General features: G+C 43.0%; 1 protein-coding gene across 9 annotated transcripts in view; it reads right to left on the bottom strand.

Moving 5' to 3' along the window:
• The window catches only part of si:dkeyp-72e1.9 (syntaxin-binding protein 4), a 189,076-nt gene that overhangs the window by 32,023 nt on the left and 136,757 nt on the right, over positions 1-20,296 (bottom strand). For all 9 annotated transcript variants that reach the window (XR_004933019.1, XM_036148596.1, XM_036148589.1 and 6 more), the window contains exon 12: positions 14,297-14,385. Coding sequence is in view for 8 of the 9 variants with exons in the window: in XM_036148596.1 (XP_036004489.1) it covers positions 14,297-14,385 (89 nt within the window). In the remaining variant the exon portion in view is untranslated. The remainder of the gene's footprint in view (positions 1-14,296; positions 14,386-20,296) is intronic.

Raw genomic sequence — 20,296 nt, 5'->3', positions numbered from 1 at the left:
GAAATATGTCCATAAATTAGTTTAAGACAGTTAAAATCTCCACCGAATATAATTATTCCTTTAGAATGTCCTGCTAAAATTTGGGCTAGTTCTTTAAAAAACCCTGGATTATCCTCATTTGGAGCATAAACATTCATAATTGTCAGAGTAATTCCTCCAATCGAATCAATTACAATTATCCAGCGGCCCTTTTTATCCTTGAGTACATTTTCTGCTACAAAGCATAGAGATTTATGACACAGTATAGCTACTCCCCTTTTTATATAGTTTTCATAGGATGCACTTAATACCTGTCCCATCCACTCTCTTTTTAATTTAGCATGTTCTGCCCCATTAAAATTAGTTTCTTGTAGAAGCCCAATAGTACAATTAAACCTTTTAAATCAAGTTAGGATTGTTTTTCCTCTTAATAGTGTCATTTTCTCCATTAATGTTGTAACTAGAAAATGTCAAAGTTATCATGGTTACTTAGACATGCAAGACATTTTACTTCCCTTCAAGAGTATAATAATACTTTTACAAACATATTTAACATTCAAAATTAGCTCGCCGAGACACAATGAACAAAAAGAACAAGAAAACAATCCTGCATCTTCATTGAACTTCCAATTGTACCATATGCTGCCCTCTTGGCAAAAATGGGCAGAGGGAGAACAGTCTCCCTGGGTGAGGTACACAAAGTGTGTGGGCAGCAGTCCACATAGTCTCCCACTCTCTGCTGCATTAAAAGCCCGGTTAAACAGAAAACACTAACCTACATATGCGTAGACCAATGCTTTTGAAATAATTATATTATTGTACCTGTATGTCCATATGCTTTATATACTTAAACACTCCGCCACTAGTTGAAATGACGGCTACACTGCGGGGGGAACCAGGAGTATACTCCCCTCTTAGTCCCCCCATGTTGATCCACAGAGTTTATAATAGCCCTGATGTCAATGGTGTTCAGCCTCTGATCAGCCTTCCCTCGTCTCCCCTGTGTCTACCATCTGTACTGCTGTGGTTGTCTCTTCAAAATGTCCCGATCATCCACCTCTACAGGGATCCCGAGCTCCCTCAGAGTGGATTGGGCCTCCAATAAAGAGGAGAAGGTTTTGACACCCTTGTCCAGGAACAATCGAAGTTGAGCAGGGTATGGTGATTGTGCCTTGATGTTGTGGTCCTTCAATTTTCTGATCACTTCACACACTTGTTTTTGCTTTTTTTTTGCACCTCAGATGAGTAGTCCTGATCGAAGTAGATTTTATTCCGCCAAAATTCCCCGTCCCACTGCTTCTTTGCCTGCTGTAGCACTAGTAGTTTAATGTTGAAATCCGAAAAGACAACTATTATAGATCTTGGTGGTGCTACTGGTTTCGGCTTCGGAGCTGTAGCTCTGTGCTCTCTCTCAATGCAAATGTCTGTGCCTTCCGGTAATTTAAGCGCAGATTTAAAAAAAACAGTAATAAATGGGACCATCTCTTTTCCTTCTTAATCCTCTCATATACTGTATAATCTTAAATTGTTCCTAATACTCTTTCTTGCCATATGACTCTGTCTTCAGTTTACTCACTCTCTCTTCCATAGTGTTCCGTTTCTCCTCCAGTGTGTTGATTCTTTTTTTAATTTCCTCAATTGAAGACTCCATCCATGTTTGAGATTCCTATATGTCTCGTTGTGCATTTCCAGACTCTTCTCGAAATTTCCTGAGCTCTGTTAAGCTCTGTTCCTGAGCTAGATGCTAAGCTAGAATCTAGCATTAGCTGCTTTTGTGTCGTCTTAGTATTGTAGCCTTTCCCCACTTTCTGTTCTTTTCTGGACGTCTTTTGTAAAGATTTCATTATGGTAGTGTCTTCTGGATATGTAGGGGGATTTATATTTTTGCAACAGGCAATTTAAGACATATTGTGGCCAGAGCAAGTTTGCAAGTGTCTTTACTCGGGCATACCGGAAACAGAAGTCCCCTTATTTTATTTTTTTGAAGATAAGAGAGTATGCATGTGGGGGCTCTAGGGTGGAACATGTGAATGTCACTGAGTACCAGGTTTTCTGTTTGTCTTTATGTCAGGTTGGGTTTGGACTGCCCCCTCTCCTGTGACATCTCAAGGCTCCACTTGGTGGGGAGCCCATCCGTGGGGGATGTTCTGCTCCCCTCCGTTGGTTGGTGCCTCGACCAGTTGGTCCTTGGTGTCTGGGGCTGGCTGCTTGGGTGTGTGCTGGCTCACTCCTGGCGGCTGCTTCGCGGGGCCTGGTCACCGTGGGTCTGTTAGGGCCATACCAGGGGGGCGGTGCGCCCCCTGGGCCTCAGGTCTCTGGGCCCATTCGGTGCTCTTCCTGGGATGTGGGAGGCAGCTATCCTTGTGTTTGTCCCTTTTGGGCACCTTTGCTCTGGGGCCTCTTTCAGCTGTCTGCGGTTCTGGTTTCCCCAGGGTCTGCCACAGTGCTCTGGGGGGCAGGTCTTTGGCTCCTCACAACTACTTTTGAGCATTTTTTTATGGATAAACCATAGGATATTATCTTCGTTCTCTCCTTTCCCGCTCCTCTATTTATTTCACCTTTTGTCCCATTTAACATTTCATCTCATCGTTTTCTCTTCTTTTTTGTCTTCTACCTTTCCATTTTTGTGTCAATTGAACATGGAATAGGCCCAGAATAAATTCTAATAAAGCTTTTTGCATATATAAATCAAGCAGAGCACTATGCCGAAAGCTGTAATACTCCACTTGTGAAAGTAAAATCTGCTGTCAAGACAGCAGTTCTTAATGCTACACTGCCAAACAGGACACTGTGTCCAGCTGTATGTCGAGCCCGAAAAGACAAAACAATGACCACCAAATGTAAAAAAAAGAATGATGGAAATAAATGGGCTCAGGGAAATCTGTTTGGTAAGAAAATACAACAGGAACATATGAGGTGAAACTACACCAGTGTTTCAGAAATTAAAAGACAGTAAAATAATTTGAACGGTAATTAAATTTCCCTTAAGGATTAATAAAGTATTATTGAATTGAATTGAATATTTTGGGGGGATAGAAATTACATTTAATTCAATTCAAAAATACTAATTCACAATGCATCATCTCAAGGCACTTTACAAAGTCAAATTCAATCAAATCATACACATTGGTCAAAATGTTTTCTATCTAAGAAAATCCAGAAGATTGCATCAAGTCTTAACAAGCAGCATACACTCCTCGTGAAAGAGCGTAGAGCCACAGTGGACAATTGTCTGCATTGTCAATGGCTTTTCAGCAATCCCTCATACTGAGCATGCGTGAAACGACAGTGGAGAGGAAAACCCCCCTTTAACAGGGAGGAAACCTCCAGCAGAACCAGGCTCAGTGTGAACGGTCATCTGCCTCGACCGACTGGGGGTTAGAGAAACAGAGCAGAGACACAAAAGCACAGAAGCATACACTGATCCAGGAATCCTTTCTATGTTAAATGGTAATAGCGGATGATCTGCCTCCCCTGGATGATGTCACAGCTAACATAATGCCAGACCAGGTGTACCTACTACCATTAAAAATAATTACAGACAACAAAAAGTTAAAAGGTGAAATAACAACAAACAAACAAATTGAGGAACAATAGGAGAACTCAGCAGAGTGAGAAAAATAGACTCCGATGTCCTCCAGCAGCCTAAGCCTATAGCAACATAACTACAGACACAGGCTAGGGTAACCTACGTCACTCCAACTAAAAGCTTTGTCAAAAAGGAAAATTTTAATCCTAGACTTAAAAGTAGACAGGGTGTCTGCCTCACTGACCAAAGCTGGGAGTTGGTTCCACAGGAGAGGAGCCTGACAACTAAAGGATCTGCCTCCCATTCTACTTTTAGAGTCTCTAGGAACCACCAGTAGATACACAGTTTGAGAGCAAAGTGCTCCGTTAGGAACATATGGGGTAGTCACATCTCTAATATATGATAGAGCTAGATTATTAGGGGCCTTATACGTCAGAAGGAGAATTTTAAATAAAATTCTTGATTTAACAGCAAACCAATGAAGGGAAGCTAAAGTAGGAGATCTCTTGCTGCAGCATTTTGGATCAGCTGAATGCTTCAAACTGCATTTTGTGGACTTCCTGATAGTAAAGAATTACAATAGTCCAACATTGGCTACAACAAATACATTGGCTAATTTTCAGCGTCACTCCTGGACAAAATATTTCTAAATTTGGCAATATTAGGTGAAAAAAGGTAACCCATCCATCCATCCATTCATCCATTATCTTCCGCTTATCCGGGGTCGGGTCACGGGGGGTAGCAGCTTCAGTAGGGAGGCCCAGACGTCCCTCTCCCCAGCCACTTGGGCCAGCTCCTCCGGGGGAATTCCAAGGCGTTCTGAGAAACATAGTCCCTCCAGCGTGTCCTCGGTCTTCCCCTGGGTCTCCTCCCGGTGGGACGTGCCCGAAACACCTCACCAGGGAGGCGTCCAGGAGGCATCCTAACCAGATGCCCGAGCCACCTCAACTGGCTCCTCTCGATGTGGAGGAGCAGCGGCTCTACTCTGAGTCCTCCCCTGATGACTGAGGTCCTCACCCTATCTCTAAGGGAGAGCCCAGACACACTACGAAGAAAACTAATTTCGGCTGCTTGTATCCGGTATCTCGTTCTTTTGGTCATGACCCAAAGCTCATGACCATAGATGAGGGTAGGAACGTAGATCGACCAGTAAATCGAGAGCTTTGCCTTTTGGCTCAGTTCTCTCTTTACCACAACGGACCGGTACAGCGCCCGCTTCAAAGCAGACACCGCACCAATCTGCCTGTCAATCTCCCGCTCCATCTTACCCTCATTTGTGAACAAGACCCCAAGACACTTAAACTCCTCCATTAGGGGTAGCACATCCTCCCCAACTTGGAGAAGGCACTCTACCCTTTTCGGGCTCAAGACCATGGTCTCAGATTTGGAGGCACTGTTTCTCATCCCGGCCGCTTCACACCTCTCTAGTGAGAGTGGTAGATCACACCCTGATGAAGCCAATAGGACCACGTCATCCACAAATAGTAGAGACGCAATCCTAAGGCTACCAAAACGGATCCTCTCAAAACCTTGGCTGCGCCTAGAAATTATGTCCATAAAAGTTATGAACAGAATCAGTGACAAAGGGCAACCTTGGTGGAGTCCAATTCTCACCGGAAACGAGTCTGACTTACTGCCGGCAATGCGGACCAGACTCCGACACTGGTCATACAGAGACCGAACAGCACTTGTTAAAGGGCCCGGTACTCCATACTCCCAGAGTACCCCCCACAGGACACGGTTGAAAGCCTTCTCCAGATCCACAAAGCACATGTAGACTGGTTGGGCAAACTTCCATGCACCCTCCAGGATCCTGCTGAGGGTGTAGAGCTAATCCAGTGTTCCACGGCCAGGACGAAAACCACATTGCTCTTCCTGAATCCGAGATTCGACTATCCGACGGACCCTCCTTTCCAGAACCCCGGGAAAGACCTTACTATTGAGGCTTAACAGTGTGATTCCTCCGTAGTTGGAACACACCCTCCGGTCCCCCTTCTTAAATAGGGGGACCACCCCAGTCTGCCAATCCAGGGGCATTGCAACCGATGTCCACACAATGCTGCAGAGCCGCCTTAACCAACACAGCCCCGCAACATGCAGAGCCTTAAGGTACTCAGGGCGAATCCCATCCACCCCCGGGGCCTTGGCACAGAGGAACTATCTAACAACCTCGGAAACTTCACCGCCAGAGATGGAAGAACCTGACCCAGAGTCCTCAGGCTCTGCTTCCTCAATGGAAGACGTGTTGGTGGGATAAGGGAGGTCTTCGAAGTATTCTGCCCACCGATGCACAACGTCCTGAGTCGAGGTCAGCAGCACACCACCCCCACTATAAACAGTGTTGGTACTGCACCGCTTCCCCCTCCTGAGACAACGGATAGTGGACCAGAATCACTTCGAAGTCATTCGGGAGTCTTTCTCCATGGCCTTTCCGAACTCTTCCCACGCCCAAGTCTTTGCCTCAGCGACCAGCCGAGCCGCCTGCTGCTTCGACTGCCGGTACACATCAGCTGCTTCCAGAGTCCCACAGGCCAATAAAGCCCAATATGACTCCTTCTGCAGCTTCACAGCTTCCCTCACCCCTGGTGTCCACCAGCGTGTTTGAGGGTTGCCGCCGTGACATGTACGACAACCTTGCAGCCACAGCTCCGACTAGCCGCTTCAACAATAGAGGTGTGAAACATGTTCCACTCAGACTCAATGTCCCCCGCCTCCCTCGGGACGTGTTAGAAGCTCTCCTGGAGATGGGAGTTAAAGCTCCGTCTCACAGGGTACTCTGCCAGACATTCCCAGCAAACCCTCACAATACGTTTGGGCCTGCCTGGTCTGACCGGCTTTCTCCCCCACCATTAGAGCCAGCTCACCACCAGGTAGTGGTCGGTGGAGAGCTCCGCCCCTCTCTTCACCCGAGTGTCCAAGACATGCGGCCGCAGGTCAGATGAAGCAACAACAAAGTCGATCATTGAACTAAGGCCAAGGGTGTCCTGGTGCCAAGAGCACATGTGGACACCCTTATGCTTGAACATGGTGTTGGTGCGTGATGGACAATCCATGGCGAGCACAGAAGTCCAACAAAAGAACACCACTCGAGTTCAGATCAGGTGGGCCGTTCCTCTCAACCACACCCTCCAGGTCCCACTGTCATTGCCCACGTGAGCGTTGAAGTCCCCTAGCAAAACAAGGGAGTCCCCAGGAGGGGCACTCTCCAGTATCCCCTCCAAGGACTCCAAAAAGGGTGGGTAATCCGAACTGCTGTTTGGCGCATAAGCACAAACAACAGTCAGAACCCGTCCCCCAACACATATGCGGAGGAAGGCTACCCTCTCGTTCACCGGGGTGAACCCCAATGTACAGTCACCGAGATGAGGGGCTATAAGTATGCACACTCCAGCTCAGCACCTCTCACCAGGGGCAACTCCAGAGTTCAAGAATGTCCAACCCCTCTCAAGGAGACTGGTTCCAGAGTCAGATCCATGCGTTAAGGTGAGTCCAACTATCTCTAGTCGGAACCTCTCAACCCGAGCTCAGCCTCCTTCCCCACCAGAGAGGTGATATTCCATGTCCCAAATGCTAGCTTCTGCAGCCGAGGATCGGAACATGTCCTAGTCAAAAATAACACCACAATTTTTTACTTTATTACCAGAGGCCAATTTAATTCCATCCAAATGTAAGTGATTGATCAAAAAGTGAATTTTTTTGAGGACTCTGGTCCAAAAGATTACAACTTCTTTCAAAAAAGCAGGAAATTTAAAGTCATTCAAGTTTTGATGTCATCAAGACATGACTGTAGTGAAAGGATTTATGGTTAAATATAGCAGCAGTATAGTAGAGTGTCATCATCATAACTGGAGATTAATCCCATGCTGTCTGATAATTTTAACAACAGAAGTGTATATATAGTAAACAGATTTGGCCCAATGACTGAACCCTGTGGTACTCCACAAGTGACCCTAGAGTTTGAAGATTTATTAACATGAACAAACTGGAAACTGTCAGACAGATTTAAACCAGCCTAATGCTTTTTCCTTAATCCCTACGGCATGTTCAAGTCTTTCTAGGATAATAGTGTTATCAACTGTATCGAATGCAGCACTGAGAACAGGACAAGTACAGACACAAGTCCATTATTGTAGGCCATGAGAATATCATTAATGACCTTCACCAGAGCTGTTTCGGTGCTATGATGAGTTCTGAAGCCTGACTGAAACTCTTCAAATATGTCATTACTTTGTAAATGTTCACATACTTGAATTAAGAGGGACAGACTCTTTAAAGCTTGCTACAACATTATCTGATAACTATCTACTACAATGAAACCTTTTGGGGGTAGAGAACTCAGTTAAATTGAACTCAAAGGTTATTAACAAATGGTCAGATAGGATAGGGTTGTGAGGAAATACTGTTAATTTCTTCGCAATCAATGCCATATATCAGCACAAGACCCAAACTATGAATGCAAGAGTGCGTCAGTTTATGCACATTTTGAGCAAAACCAATTGAATCTAGGATAATATTAAAGGCTACATTAAGGTTATCACATTCCGTGTCAACATGAATGCTAAAATTCCCCACTCTAATAACCTTGTTAATGTTTAACACTAAACCAGATAAGAAGTCTGAAAACTGATCTAAAAACTGAGAGTAAGGGCCTGGTGGACGATACAAAACATAAAACATAGTTTGGGTCTTATTGCTTTGCAGTTTGGATGAGGGAAACTGAGGGTTAAATGTTCAAAAGAATTGTAGCTATTAGTTGACCTGGAACTAATTAATAAATCAGACTGAAAGATGGTTGCTACCCTCCTCCACATCCTGTAGTTCTGGGATTGTGGAAATTTAAATAATTAGAGGGAGTTGACTCATTTATACTAATGTAGTCCTCTTGCCGCCAGGTTTCTGTCAGACAAAATAAATCAATCTGATTATCAGAAATAAATTCATTAACTAACATAGTTTTTGGAGATAGAGACCTTATATTTAATAAACATTTAATAGTTTTATTTTTCTGGTTTGAATTGAGTCTTATTGATTTTTATGAAATTTTTATGATTTGCTTCTTTAGATCAGTTTTTAAACTGTTTCGTTTTAGCCGTGGGAAAGGCACTGTCTCAGTGGGGTAATGGGTGGGTAACAGTACAGAAGCTGCAGAGAGGTGTGTCAAACTACCGCTCAGCTTCTTGCTCTGGACCCTGGATTGCCAGCATTTTGGAGAACTAATAAATCTGCTTAGATTCCTACAAAAAAAAGCTGCACTATCCAAAGTGGGATGGATGCTGTCTCTAAGGATCAGACCAGTTTTCCCCCAGAAAGTTTGCTAGTTATCAGTGTAGCTGATAACTGGCTGATAACTGGCAGTGTAGCTGATAACAGTGTAGCTGATAACTGTCTAGGTGGTGTCCTTTTCAGGACACCACCTAGACAACCAGTGGTTGAATGATGACATGCAGTGAAACATGTAATCCCTGGTCAGATCAGGCAGGGGACCAGAGAAAATCAGTCAGAAATTGTTTTAGCAAACTTACACACCGAAGCAACTCTAACTTTAGTGACCACCAATTGGCATAAATAAATAAGTAATTTATTTATTTCTGTATATATTCTTAATTTTGGCAGGAATGGTCCTCCATATAGGGAGTGCTAAAACGTAAGATAAGATAAGATAAAATAGGGCTTTATTGATCTCACATTGGAGAAATTTACTTGTCACACATCGGCCTACTACAGTATATTTTAGCTAGAGCAACCTACAATCCATCTGTGTCTATTATTTCTGTAAAGAATCCACTAGATCAACATAGAATTCTTCCTGTGTTGGGTGTTTAATCTGTCCCTCCTCTTTATAATCCCACTAATGAATTGGTAGATTAGGGTCAACCTACAGCTAGGCAGCATCTGTGCAAAATTAAAATCAAAGCTAAATATTGGTTACAAAGTGTATCCAGTAGACACAGACACCATAGAGAGAAGCAGAGAACGTAGCTCATCAGCAAAGGGTTGGGTTGCTGAAACGCAGAGAAAAGGAGGGCGACACAGTGGAAAGAGAATATGCTGATAGCATAAAATGAACATAAATGAACCATGCAAACACCGGAAGCAGAGAGAGAGAGAGAGAGAGAGAGAGAGAGAGAGAGAGACTGCACAAGATGTCAATTATGAGATAAAGACAGCTCTGGGGGCAGAAGGACACAAAAGTGCACACTGTCAAATAGGATAAAGGGAACAGTCTGAATTGTTGTCAAAGTAGGACGCAAGCTTGAACTCACATACCTCGTCAGTAAACTGCAAACAAAATCACAACTTTTAATTTATGCTGGGGTTGGTGTAATGAAATGTGTGGATTCATACACCCAACAACCAAAACTTTTGACTTATCCACATGTAGTTTTGGCATCCTTTAGCTTGGACTACAAAATAGCAGCCAAAAATAAAAATGGTGGATCTGTGAAACCGATTAGCTGACAGCACAACAAAGCTATCCCAATTCGAAGACAGTTCGGGTGAGGAGCAAGCTGTGAAAAGATCAAGATGCAAAAGACTGCAGGTCTAGATAGCATCAACTGTAGGCTCCAGAGCTGCTATGCACATCAACTGTGTCTCATAATGGGATACATGTTCAACATGTAGCCTGAAGCTGGGGAAAGTACCACAGCTGAGGAAGACCTCCTGTGATAACAGGAAACCATACATCCAAAGGACCTCAGCAGAGACAGTCAGTGCAGGGGATTGTACTTGCAACCTGCCAATTGCAAGACGAACTCCCTAACCTCTGTGCCACGTCACCCCGTCCCTGACAATGGCTTTGTAGCTCACGGTCATCGTTAATAAAATGGATGGTAAGGCTCAGATATGGCTCCATCGTTCCGACTGGACCACAGATCTGCTGTTAAGGAATAGTTAGGGATGGTTGCTAGCTTGGTCTGTAATTTCGCTCTGTGTTCTGAGTACATGGCGGGTATGGCTATGCTGCTAAAATGTTTTTGGTCCAGCAGGACATACCTGGGAGTTTAAGTTGTCTTGAAGCCGTCTTTCTCTATGGTATTTATAGGGACCATATCCTTGACATGGACGTCTGACTGCTACCTACATATTTAGCTGTGGATATGAAGGGTGTTGATCTTAGCTTAAACGTGTTTTCAACTAAGGTGGTGAAGCAAGTTGCAGTCTCAGTGCTGCATTCGATACAGTTGATCAAAAATATTCTCCTAGAAAGACTTGAGCATACTGTAGGGATTCGGGGAAAAGCATTAGGTTGGTTTAAATCTTATCTGACTGACAGATTCCAGTTTGTTCATGTTAATAATAAATCTTCTTCAAACTCTAGGGTCACTTGTGGAGTACCACAGGGTTCAGTCCTTGGGCCAATTCTATTTACTATATATATGCTTCCGATTGGCAAAATTATCAGACAGCATGGGATTCATTTCCACTGTTATTCTGATGACACTCAGCTATATTTATCCATAAATCCTGATGAATCCAATCAATTACTTCGACTACAGTCATGTCTTGATGACATCAAAACCTGGATGACTTTAAATTTTCTGCTTTGTAATTCTGACAAGACAGAAGTTGTCTTTGGACCAGAGTCCTGAAAGAATGAACTTCTTAATCAGTCACTTAATCTGGATGGCATTAAATTGGCCTCTGGTAATAAAGTAAAAAACCTTGGTGTTATTTTTGACCAGGACATGTAATTTAAATCCCATACTATATAGGTTTCCAGGGTTTCCCTTTTTCACCTCCGTAATATTGACAAACTTAGAAATATTTTGTCCAGGGGTGATGCTGAAAAACTAGTCCATGCATTTGTTACTTCAAGGCTGGACTATTGTAATTCTTTACTATCAGGTAGTTCACAAAATGCAGTTTGAAGTCTTCAGCTGATTCAAAATGCTGCGGCAAGAGTTCTGATGAAAATCAACAAGAGGGATCATATTTCTCCAATTTTAGCTTCCCTTCATTGGCTTCCTGTTAAATCAAAAATAGAATTTAAAATTATTTTTCTCATGTATAAAGCCCTTAATAATCAAGATCCATCATATATCAGAGCTCTGATTACCCCGTATGTTCCTAACAGAGCACTTCGCTCTCAGACTGCAGGTCTACTGGTGGTTCCTAGAGTCTCTAAAAGTAGAATGGGAGGCAGGTCCTTTAGTTTTCAGGCTCCTCTCCTGTGGAACCAACTCCCAGTCTGCTGGAGGACATCAGGGTCTATTTTTCTCACTCTGCTGAATTATCCTACTGTTCTCCAATTTGGATTGTTTTGTTGTTTTTTCAACTTTTTGTTCTCTGTAATTTTTTTGTCTTTACAGTAGGTACACCTGGTCTGGCATTATGTTAAGCTGGGCATACACTGTACGTTTGTTTTTGCCCTTTTTGGGCCGATTCTTCAGTCGTGTAAGATTATTTTGGATCAGTCCGAGTTTCAGCTTCATCGTGCGTCCTGCATCGTGTAGTATACAGGGGGTAATGAGGGGTGATTAGCCTCTCATGACCACTTCCCGATCAGAAATTGTATGGTTGGATGAAAATCAAACATGTTTGAAATTCAGTCGGCCCTCGTGAGGTGATTCCCCCCAACCTTGTGCAATGTGCATGTGGTGCAAACAAGGGGATTCTTCTTTTCAGATGAAAACATAGGAGTGCATTTGTTACTTCAAGGCTGGACTATTGTAATTCTTTACTATCAGGAAGTCCACAAAATGCAGTTCGAAGTCTTCAGCTGATTCAAAATGCTGTGGCAAGAGTTCTGATGAAAATCAACAAGAGGGATCATATTTCTCCAATTTTAGCTTCCCTTCATTGGCTTCCTGTTAAATCAAGAATAGCATTTAAAATTCTCCTTCTAACGTATAAAGCCCTTTATAATCAAGCTCCATCATATATCAGAGCTCTGATTACCCCGTATGTTCCTAACAGAGCACTTCGCTCTCAGACTGCAGGTCTGCTGGTGGTTCGTAGAGTCTCTAAAAGTAGAATGGGAGGCAGATCCTTTAGCTATCAGGCTCCTCTCCTGTGGAACCAACTCCCAGTTTTGGTCCGTGAGGCAGACACCCTATCTATTTTTAAGACTAATGTTAAAACTTTCCTTTTTGACAAAGCTTATAGTTAGAGTGGCTCATACCCTGAGCTATCTCTATAGTTGTGCTGTGATAGGCATAGGCTGCTGGAGGACATCAGGGTCTAATTTTCTCACTCTACTGATTTCTACTGTTCTTCAGTCTACTGTTCTCCAGTTTTGCATTGTATTACATTGAAATGACTGTCGTCATTTCAGCTTTTAACTTTTTGCTCTCTTTCTTTTTCTTCATAGTAGGTACACCTGGTCTGGCGTTCTGTTAACTGTGACATCATCCAGAGAAGACGGCTCACCCGCTACTACCATCTAATGTAGAACAGATTACTGGATCTATGTGTGCTTCTGTGCTTTTTGTCTCTCTTGTTGTGTCTCTGCTCTGTCTTCCGTAACCCCAGTCGGTCGAGGCAGATGACCGTTCATACTGAGCCCGGTTCTGCCGGAGGTTTTCCTTCCCGTTAATGGGGAGTTTTTCTTCCCACTGTCGCTTCATGCTTGCTCAGTATGAGGGATTGCAGCAAAGCCATGTACAATGCAGACGACTCTCCCTGTGGCTCTACGGTTCCCCAGGAGTGAATGCTGCTTGTCGGGACTTTGATGCAATCAACTGGTTTCCTTATATAGGACATTTTTGACCAACCTGTATAATCTGACCCAATCTGTATAATATGATAGAACTTGATTTTGTAAAGTGCCTTGAGATGACATGTTTCATGATTTGGCGCTATATAAATAAAATTGAATTGAATTGAATTGAGTGGAGAGAGTAGCATGGTGGTGGTACATGAGACATGGAGTCAAATTACGGAGGAGCAACTCGTAGAATTGCCAAGGCAGCGCGTTTCGTTCTAGTGAGCCTCATATTTAACAGTAAGCAATGGCACTCCCGTCTTTTTCTTCTTCTACTGTCTACATTTAGATTCCAGATAGATGAGTCCGACTAAGCTCCATCTCTCTACGGAGCTAAGTCTGACGTGTGGTTTTTGGACATACAGTGTGAGCAGTCAGATCGCATCAGAGCATTGGGCTGTACCGTGTATGAACAGATATGGTGAACTGTGAACATCTAAACCCTGCGGTTTTGTCGTACAGTTTGAGCTGTAGCTCAGTACAATGATTGAAAATCATACAGTGTATGCCCGCCATAACCTGTAACATCATCCAGGGGAGGCTGATCATCCGCTATTACCATATAATATGGAAAGGATTCCTGATTCAATGTGTGCTTCTGTGGCTTTTTTTTGTATCTCTCCTCTGCCTTTTCTAACCCCCAGTCAGTCGAGGCAAATGACCATTCATGCTGAGCCTGGTTCTGCTGGAGGTTTTCATCCTTTTAAAGGAGAGTTTTCCTCCCTACTGTCGCTTCATGCATGCACGGTATGAGGGATTGCTGCAAAGTGAACAGTCATCTGCGAAAAAATGCAGATGACTGTCCACTGTGAATGCTCCGTGTCAAGACTTGATGTAATCTGCTGGGTTTGCTTAGATAGGAAGCAGTTTGACCAATGTGTCTGATTTGATTGAATTTGACTTTGTAAAGTGCCTTGAGATGATGTGTTCTGACTTGGCCCTATATAAGTAACAATTAATTGAATAGGTTGTAATATGACAAAATGTCAAAAGACATTTTACTTTTGCATAACTCTGTCTTGCTCATTAGTGATTTTATCTGTATTTCACTAAAGTAAATTTCCTAATTATATAGCACTCACCAAGTCTAACTTGTCCAATTTGAGGCGTATGTGTGGATCAAGTGTTATCTTAGGTTTTGTGTCCGTTGGAGACCTTTGGCTGGTAGAACCTGTATAAAGAAAGAGGAAGACCAATAAAATTATATTTTATATATATATATATATATATATATATATATATATATATATATATATATATATATATATATATATATATATATATATATATATTTAACAGAGCAGTTATTGGGGGAACATTAAATTATCTGTATGTCAAAAAGATATGTACAAAAATACATGAGATATTGACTTTTAAACAAAATAAGGACAGTGGATGTGAGGACATGAGATGCTACGTAAACAGTGAGAGGAAATATATAATTGGATTATCTGCAACATCAGAATGGAGGGGCTCATTCTTGTTGGATATGAGTGGAAATAGCTCACTCTGGCGACAGAGATTTGTGTGGATGTGTGTGTTTGTGTGTGTGTGTGTGTGGGGGGGCAGATGATTAAAAAAGAGAGGAGTGGAAGAAAGATGGATGATTATACAGATGAGAGAGAGAAAAACAACATCAGAAGGAAGGGCAAAGGGCCAATGCCTAATATTAATTTGATGACTGTCCCAGATTTGTACAGCTGCATATGAAAGTAATAGCATCCCCTATAAGTGTGTGTGTGTGTGTGTGTGTGTGTGTGTGTGTGTATTTGTCTGAGTTTGTAGCTGGCTGTATTGCCTGTCTGAAACTTGCCTCCTGCTCAAAGAAACCAAATTTTACCCAGGTCTACATGAACAACAAAATATAGTGGTATTTCCTTTTAACATCTAAATCATTTAGTTGTGGTCTATATACAATGGAACTGCAATTTTTAGTCTTAATTCTTCATTATTGTTGCCCCACAGCCCTGCCTTTCCCCCTGTCCTGATGTCCATCTGAAAGCATTTTGGTGCGGCATTTCACATCCAACCCTCCTCCGGGTCAGAGAATATTCCATTCCAACCCGTTCGGCCATATTTGTAGTATGCCGGATATTATGTAATGAATTGGTTAATATACCTGACAACCTAACATTTTCACTTATCCACCTGTAGCATCAGCATCCTCGAGATTGGACTACAAAACTGTGACAAAACATTGAAATGGCAGATTGGCGAAATTGGCAAGCCAGATATCCCAGACCTTGTAAAGCTGTTCTGCAGCAAATACTATGACGTAATTGTTCAAAAAAACATAATAGAGAATAGGAAAAACCAAACGGCTTGAAAAGTATGACCTAAACAGAATGTATCGATATCTATGCAACATCTGGAGAGACTAAATAAAAAATTGTCTGCACTCCCAGAAACTCCAAGTACACACCAACATGTATTTAAAGGGATACATGATTAGTTGAACATGTTAGCCAAAATATGTTGTAATTTTCCTATTAACTTAAAAATTGCTGTTGGTGAAACGGGAAAACTTATAATTACTTAAAAAATATTATAGGCTATATCCTTGGTTAAAATTTTCACAATTTTTCCACCTGTGCAATGCATGCTGGGTTGATGATGCAGTTAGGTCCTACTGGACTGGAACCTACAAAGTTGACGCAGGAAGGTTAACACTATCCAAGTTGTTTTTTTTATCATATTGCGTTTGACAGGTGTACATTTAGACAATGCCACATAGTGTCGCTATTGGCTGTAATTTCAAAACACTGCTCTCAACACTTCTCTCCAGAAGACTGAGTCATTTTAACCATCAAAATTCATGACAAGGGCGTTACCCTTGCAAGCTAAAACCAACTGTTGTGCCAGGTATTTTTATCCAGAAAGCGCCTAAACCCCGCCACCTTGCGAGCGACAAACACTGGAAGAAACATCAGAGACAGGCGACACCGGAAGCCCTTTTAAATAATGAAGGTACTGCCACTGCCGCTGGTAACGAATGTGAAATCATGGACCCGACATTGGAACAAAGACCAGACCCTAAGCAGGTGTTAATGGACTGAAGACTAGACCATAAATAGGTGTTAATGCACCAAAGAATGGACCTATAAGATCCTAAGCAACAAGCGTATTTGCCCTGACACAGTCCTAGGAGAGTTATGTGTCATTCATGATTTTATTATTATTATTATTATTATTATTATTATTATTATTATTATTGTTGTTGTTGTTGTTACATTACTACATTGTCATAAATTCCAATGTGCTCTGGATCAAACTGAAAAGGTTTAACGTTAGTCATTGCTGTTTTGGCTGGACAGAGCTACCGCTAGTGATGGGTCAATGAGGCGTCATGAAGTGTTTCGACACATGCCAAACTGTATTGATACTGTGTCACTGAATACTGACACCTGCTGGACCTTAAAAATCCCTAGAGGCAACCTAGTTGACAGAGTTAACTGACACTCATTTGATGACCAAGCATACACAATAATACAATTTAAGTCATTGTATGTTGCATTGTATAATTTTATATTTTTGTTTGAATTTGAAATATATTAGATTTTTTTTTTTAGATACAGTCAATAAATAATGTGAACCTGTATCATAACATAATAACCTCTAAGTAACCATGTTGTGAATGAGGATGATTGTGGACTGGCCTCTTCTTTTTTTTTTTTTTTTTTTACAAATGTTTTGCTGCCATATCCTTTCAATGTGCCCCCCCCCCACACACACACACACACACACATATACTCACCTCTTGTGAAGGGTGAGAAAACAGCTTTAATTCTCCATCACATAACTTTCATATCGCGCATGCATTGACAATTCTCTCTTGCGATTTTCAGCAGCAATAGAGTTGTTTCTTATGGTTTAATATTGTCAATATGCCTTCTTTAAAGATTTCTAATTCTACTCGCAGGACATGCACACTTCCAAGCTTATTTCCTGTCGTTGCCATGGTGAATCGCGTTATTTGCGTTCCAGTGATCAGGCTTTTTTTCATGCTCGTGCTCACGTTCAATGGTTGATCGGGCGCTGTGTTTAGTTACCTGACTGACATCATCTGTTCTGAAATCAGAAACGCTGAGTATGACAGAGTGAGCAGCTTTCTACTCAGGGTAGATCTGCCGTTCTTTCTGAAACGACGCTCAGAAAAAAGACGCACAGCGCAACCTGCCCAACCATGAAGGCATCTGCCCAACCCATCAATCAGTGGTGCGCTCCGATCAGCACCTGGCATTCACTGAGCCGTGGTATACCATCTCACCAGAGTTCCAAAATAGTAAAAAAAAAAAAACTTGGTTTATTATTATTTTGTTTACAGTTCAGCTTGGATTTTATTTACTGTGCAGCATGGCTTTGCTGTGCATGCTGAATCCAGATCCTGTGCGCGAATGCACACGCGCGCAGTTTAGAGGGAACTTAAACAGTTTGGCGCGTCAGTCAGTTCGAAGCAGTTCCTGTATCGGTCACGTGACTTTCCCATAGCGATACGCGCATCGACACGGGTTTTGCTCTATGAGCTCAACGCATGCGCCAACGCATCGGTGTTGCCGGACCCATCACTAGCTACCGCTAAAGGACCTAGTATACACCGTTTACCCAGAATGCATCGCAGGGTAAACAACACGGCAACATACGTGTAACAATATTGTATTTAAAATATATAAAAACTAAACAGCTTACAGTATTACTGTATTGTTTTTACATCTAAAATAGAATATTTCTCAAATAAACTCCATTGTTGCAACTAATCCTGGATCCTTCTAAGGGCTAATAAAGTGGATTTTGCATGATATGTCCTTATGATTATTGACTCTGCGCAGGTCCCTGTAATCTTGGGAGCCACATGGCTCAGAAGGCATAATCCCGAAATTGACTGGAGAAAAGGGGAGGTGATGGGTTGGGCCTCATCCTGCTCGGAGTCCTGTTTGTTATCGGCTCAGTCGCCCCACTTGTCAGAGGGTAAGATGGAGGAGGTCTATCCAGACCTATCCAAGGTTCCCTGCGACTACCATGACCTAAGAGCGGTTTGTAACATGGCCAAAGCCACGAGCCTCCCTCCTCACCGTACCTATGACTGTGCAGTCGACCTGTTTCCCCGGGATCAGTCCACCCAGAGGTCGTCTCTATTCCTTGTCCGCTCCTGAGTCCCGAGCTATGCAAGAATATATTGCGGAGTCCCTAAGAGCTGGCATTATTCGCCCCTCCTCAGCCGCAGGCGCAGGCTTTTTCTTTGTCGGGAAGAAGGATGGTTCTCTCCGCCCTTGTATAGATTATAGGGGTCTCGATAACTCGGTTAATAACCGATATCCTATCCCCCTCATGAACACGGCTTTTAATCAGGTCCAGCTAGCCAAGGTGTTCACTAAGCTAGACCTGAGAAACACCTATCACCTGGTCCGCATTAAGGAGGGTGACGAGTGGAAGACTGCTTTTAACACTCTGACTGGGCATTACAAGTATCTTGTCATGCCTTTTGGGCTCCTCAATGCCCCAGCCGTCTTCCAAAACTTGGTTAATGAAGTTCTCAGAGACATGATAGGACGTTTTGTCTTTGTCTATCTGGATGACATCCTCATTTACTCGAAGAACCTCACCCTCCACAAGCAACATGTTCGTTCTGTTCTACTCCATCTCCTGCAGAACCAGCTCTATGTCAAAGCAGAGAAATGCCAGTTTCACACAACCTACACCTCCTTCCTTGGTTTTGTTTTACCTCCCGGTCAGATGTCCATGGATCCTGCCAAGATCAGGGCCGTCACTGAATGGCCCGCTCCAGGTGACAGAAAGCAACTTCAGAGGTTCCTGGGGTTCACCAATTTTTATAGACGGTTTATCCGTAACTATAGCCAAGTCGCTGTTCCGCTCCATGCCCTCAAATCAAGCAAGGTCAAATTTGCATGGAACAAACAGGCTGACAGAGCCTTTAAGTGCCTGAAGGGACTGTTCACATCTGCCCCGGTTCTTGTCTCCCCTGACCCAGACAGGCTATTCATTGTGGAGGTGGATGCCTCTAGTACTGGGGTAGGGGTTGTACTCAGTCAGAAGGCCTTGGATGGCTGCGTTCACACGGCTGTGTGCAACTATGACATAGGAAATTGGGATTTGGCGGTCAAGTTGTAGCTAGAGGAAAGGAGACACTGGCTGGAGGGCTCCTAAGTCCCTTTCAAGGTGTGGACGGACCACAAGAACCTGGAGTAACTCAAGACCGCCAAGAGGCTCAACCCCCGGCAGGCCAGGTGGGCTCCTTTCTTTGATCGTTTTAACTTCTCCCTCTCCTACAGACCTGGGTCTAAGAACATCAAGCCAGATGCCCTTTCCAGGATGTTTGAAGCGGAGGAGGAGAGTCATGACCAAGCTTCTGAATATATCCTTCCGGAGTCTGTAAGGTGTGCTGTTTTATGAAATTTTATTCAGGTTCGGAAGAGATCGGCAAGACACAGATAAGGACTCAAACACTGTTTCTATTAGGATAATAGTGTCCATATTTATTATTCCCCACAGAATACAGCAAGACAAAACAGTAAGCACTTCTTGAACACTATTCCTGTTGGGATAACTATGTCCTTCATTATTTCCCACAGAATATAGCAAAGTAGCAAGCATTAACAAACACTATTCCTGCTAGGATAACTATGTCCTTCATTATCCCCCACAGAATATAGCAACACAAACAGCAACACTATTTCTGCTAGGACAACTATATCTTTCATTATCCCCACAGAATATAGCAACAAAAACAGCAAGCACTTCTTACACACTATTTCTGCTAGGACAACAATGTCCTTCATTATCCCCACAGAATATAGAAAAGTAGCAAGCATCAAAGCCAACAAGCTTTCAAACAGGCGGGATGTTCAGCAGGTCTCTCACCATGGCACAGAACTGGGAAGTCGGTCAGTCCGGATAGAGCGACATCAACGCGGCCGGGCATCCTCACACGGCAGACTTCAACGACTGAGGGCGGTGCCCTCCTTTTTATACTAATAAACAAAGTATCAGATGGGAGCGAGAGTGGCCAGTTCTCTCTCTCAACTGATCTGTTCGTCCTGTTTCCAAAACATGTTTCCAAAACATGT

This window comes from Fundulus heteroclitus, chromosome 16 (assembly GCF_011125445.2).
Source record: "Fundulus heteroclitus isolate FHET01 chromosome 16, MU-UCD_Fhet_4.1, whole genome shotgun sequence".
In the NCBI taxonomy this organism is placed as follows: domain Eukaryota; kingdom Metazoa; phylum Chordata; class Actinopteri; order Cyprinodontiformes; family Fundulidae; genus Fundulus; species Fundulus heteroclitus.
The sequence above is the reverse complement of the archived record's forward strand: the minus strand, read 5'-3'. Positions and strand labels throughout refer to the sequence as shown.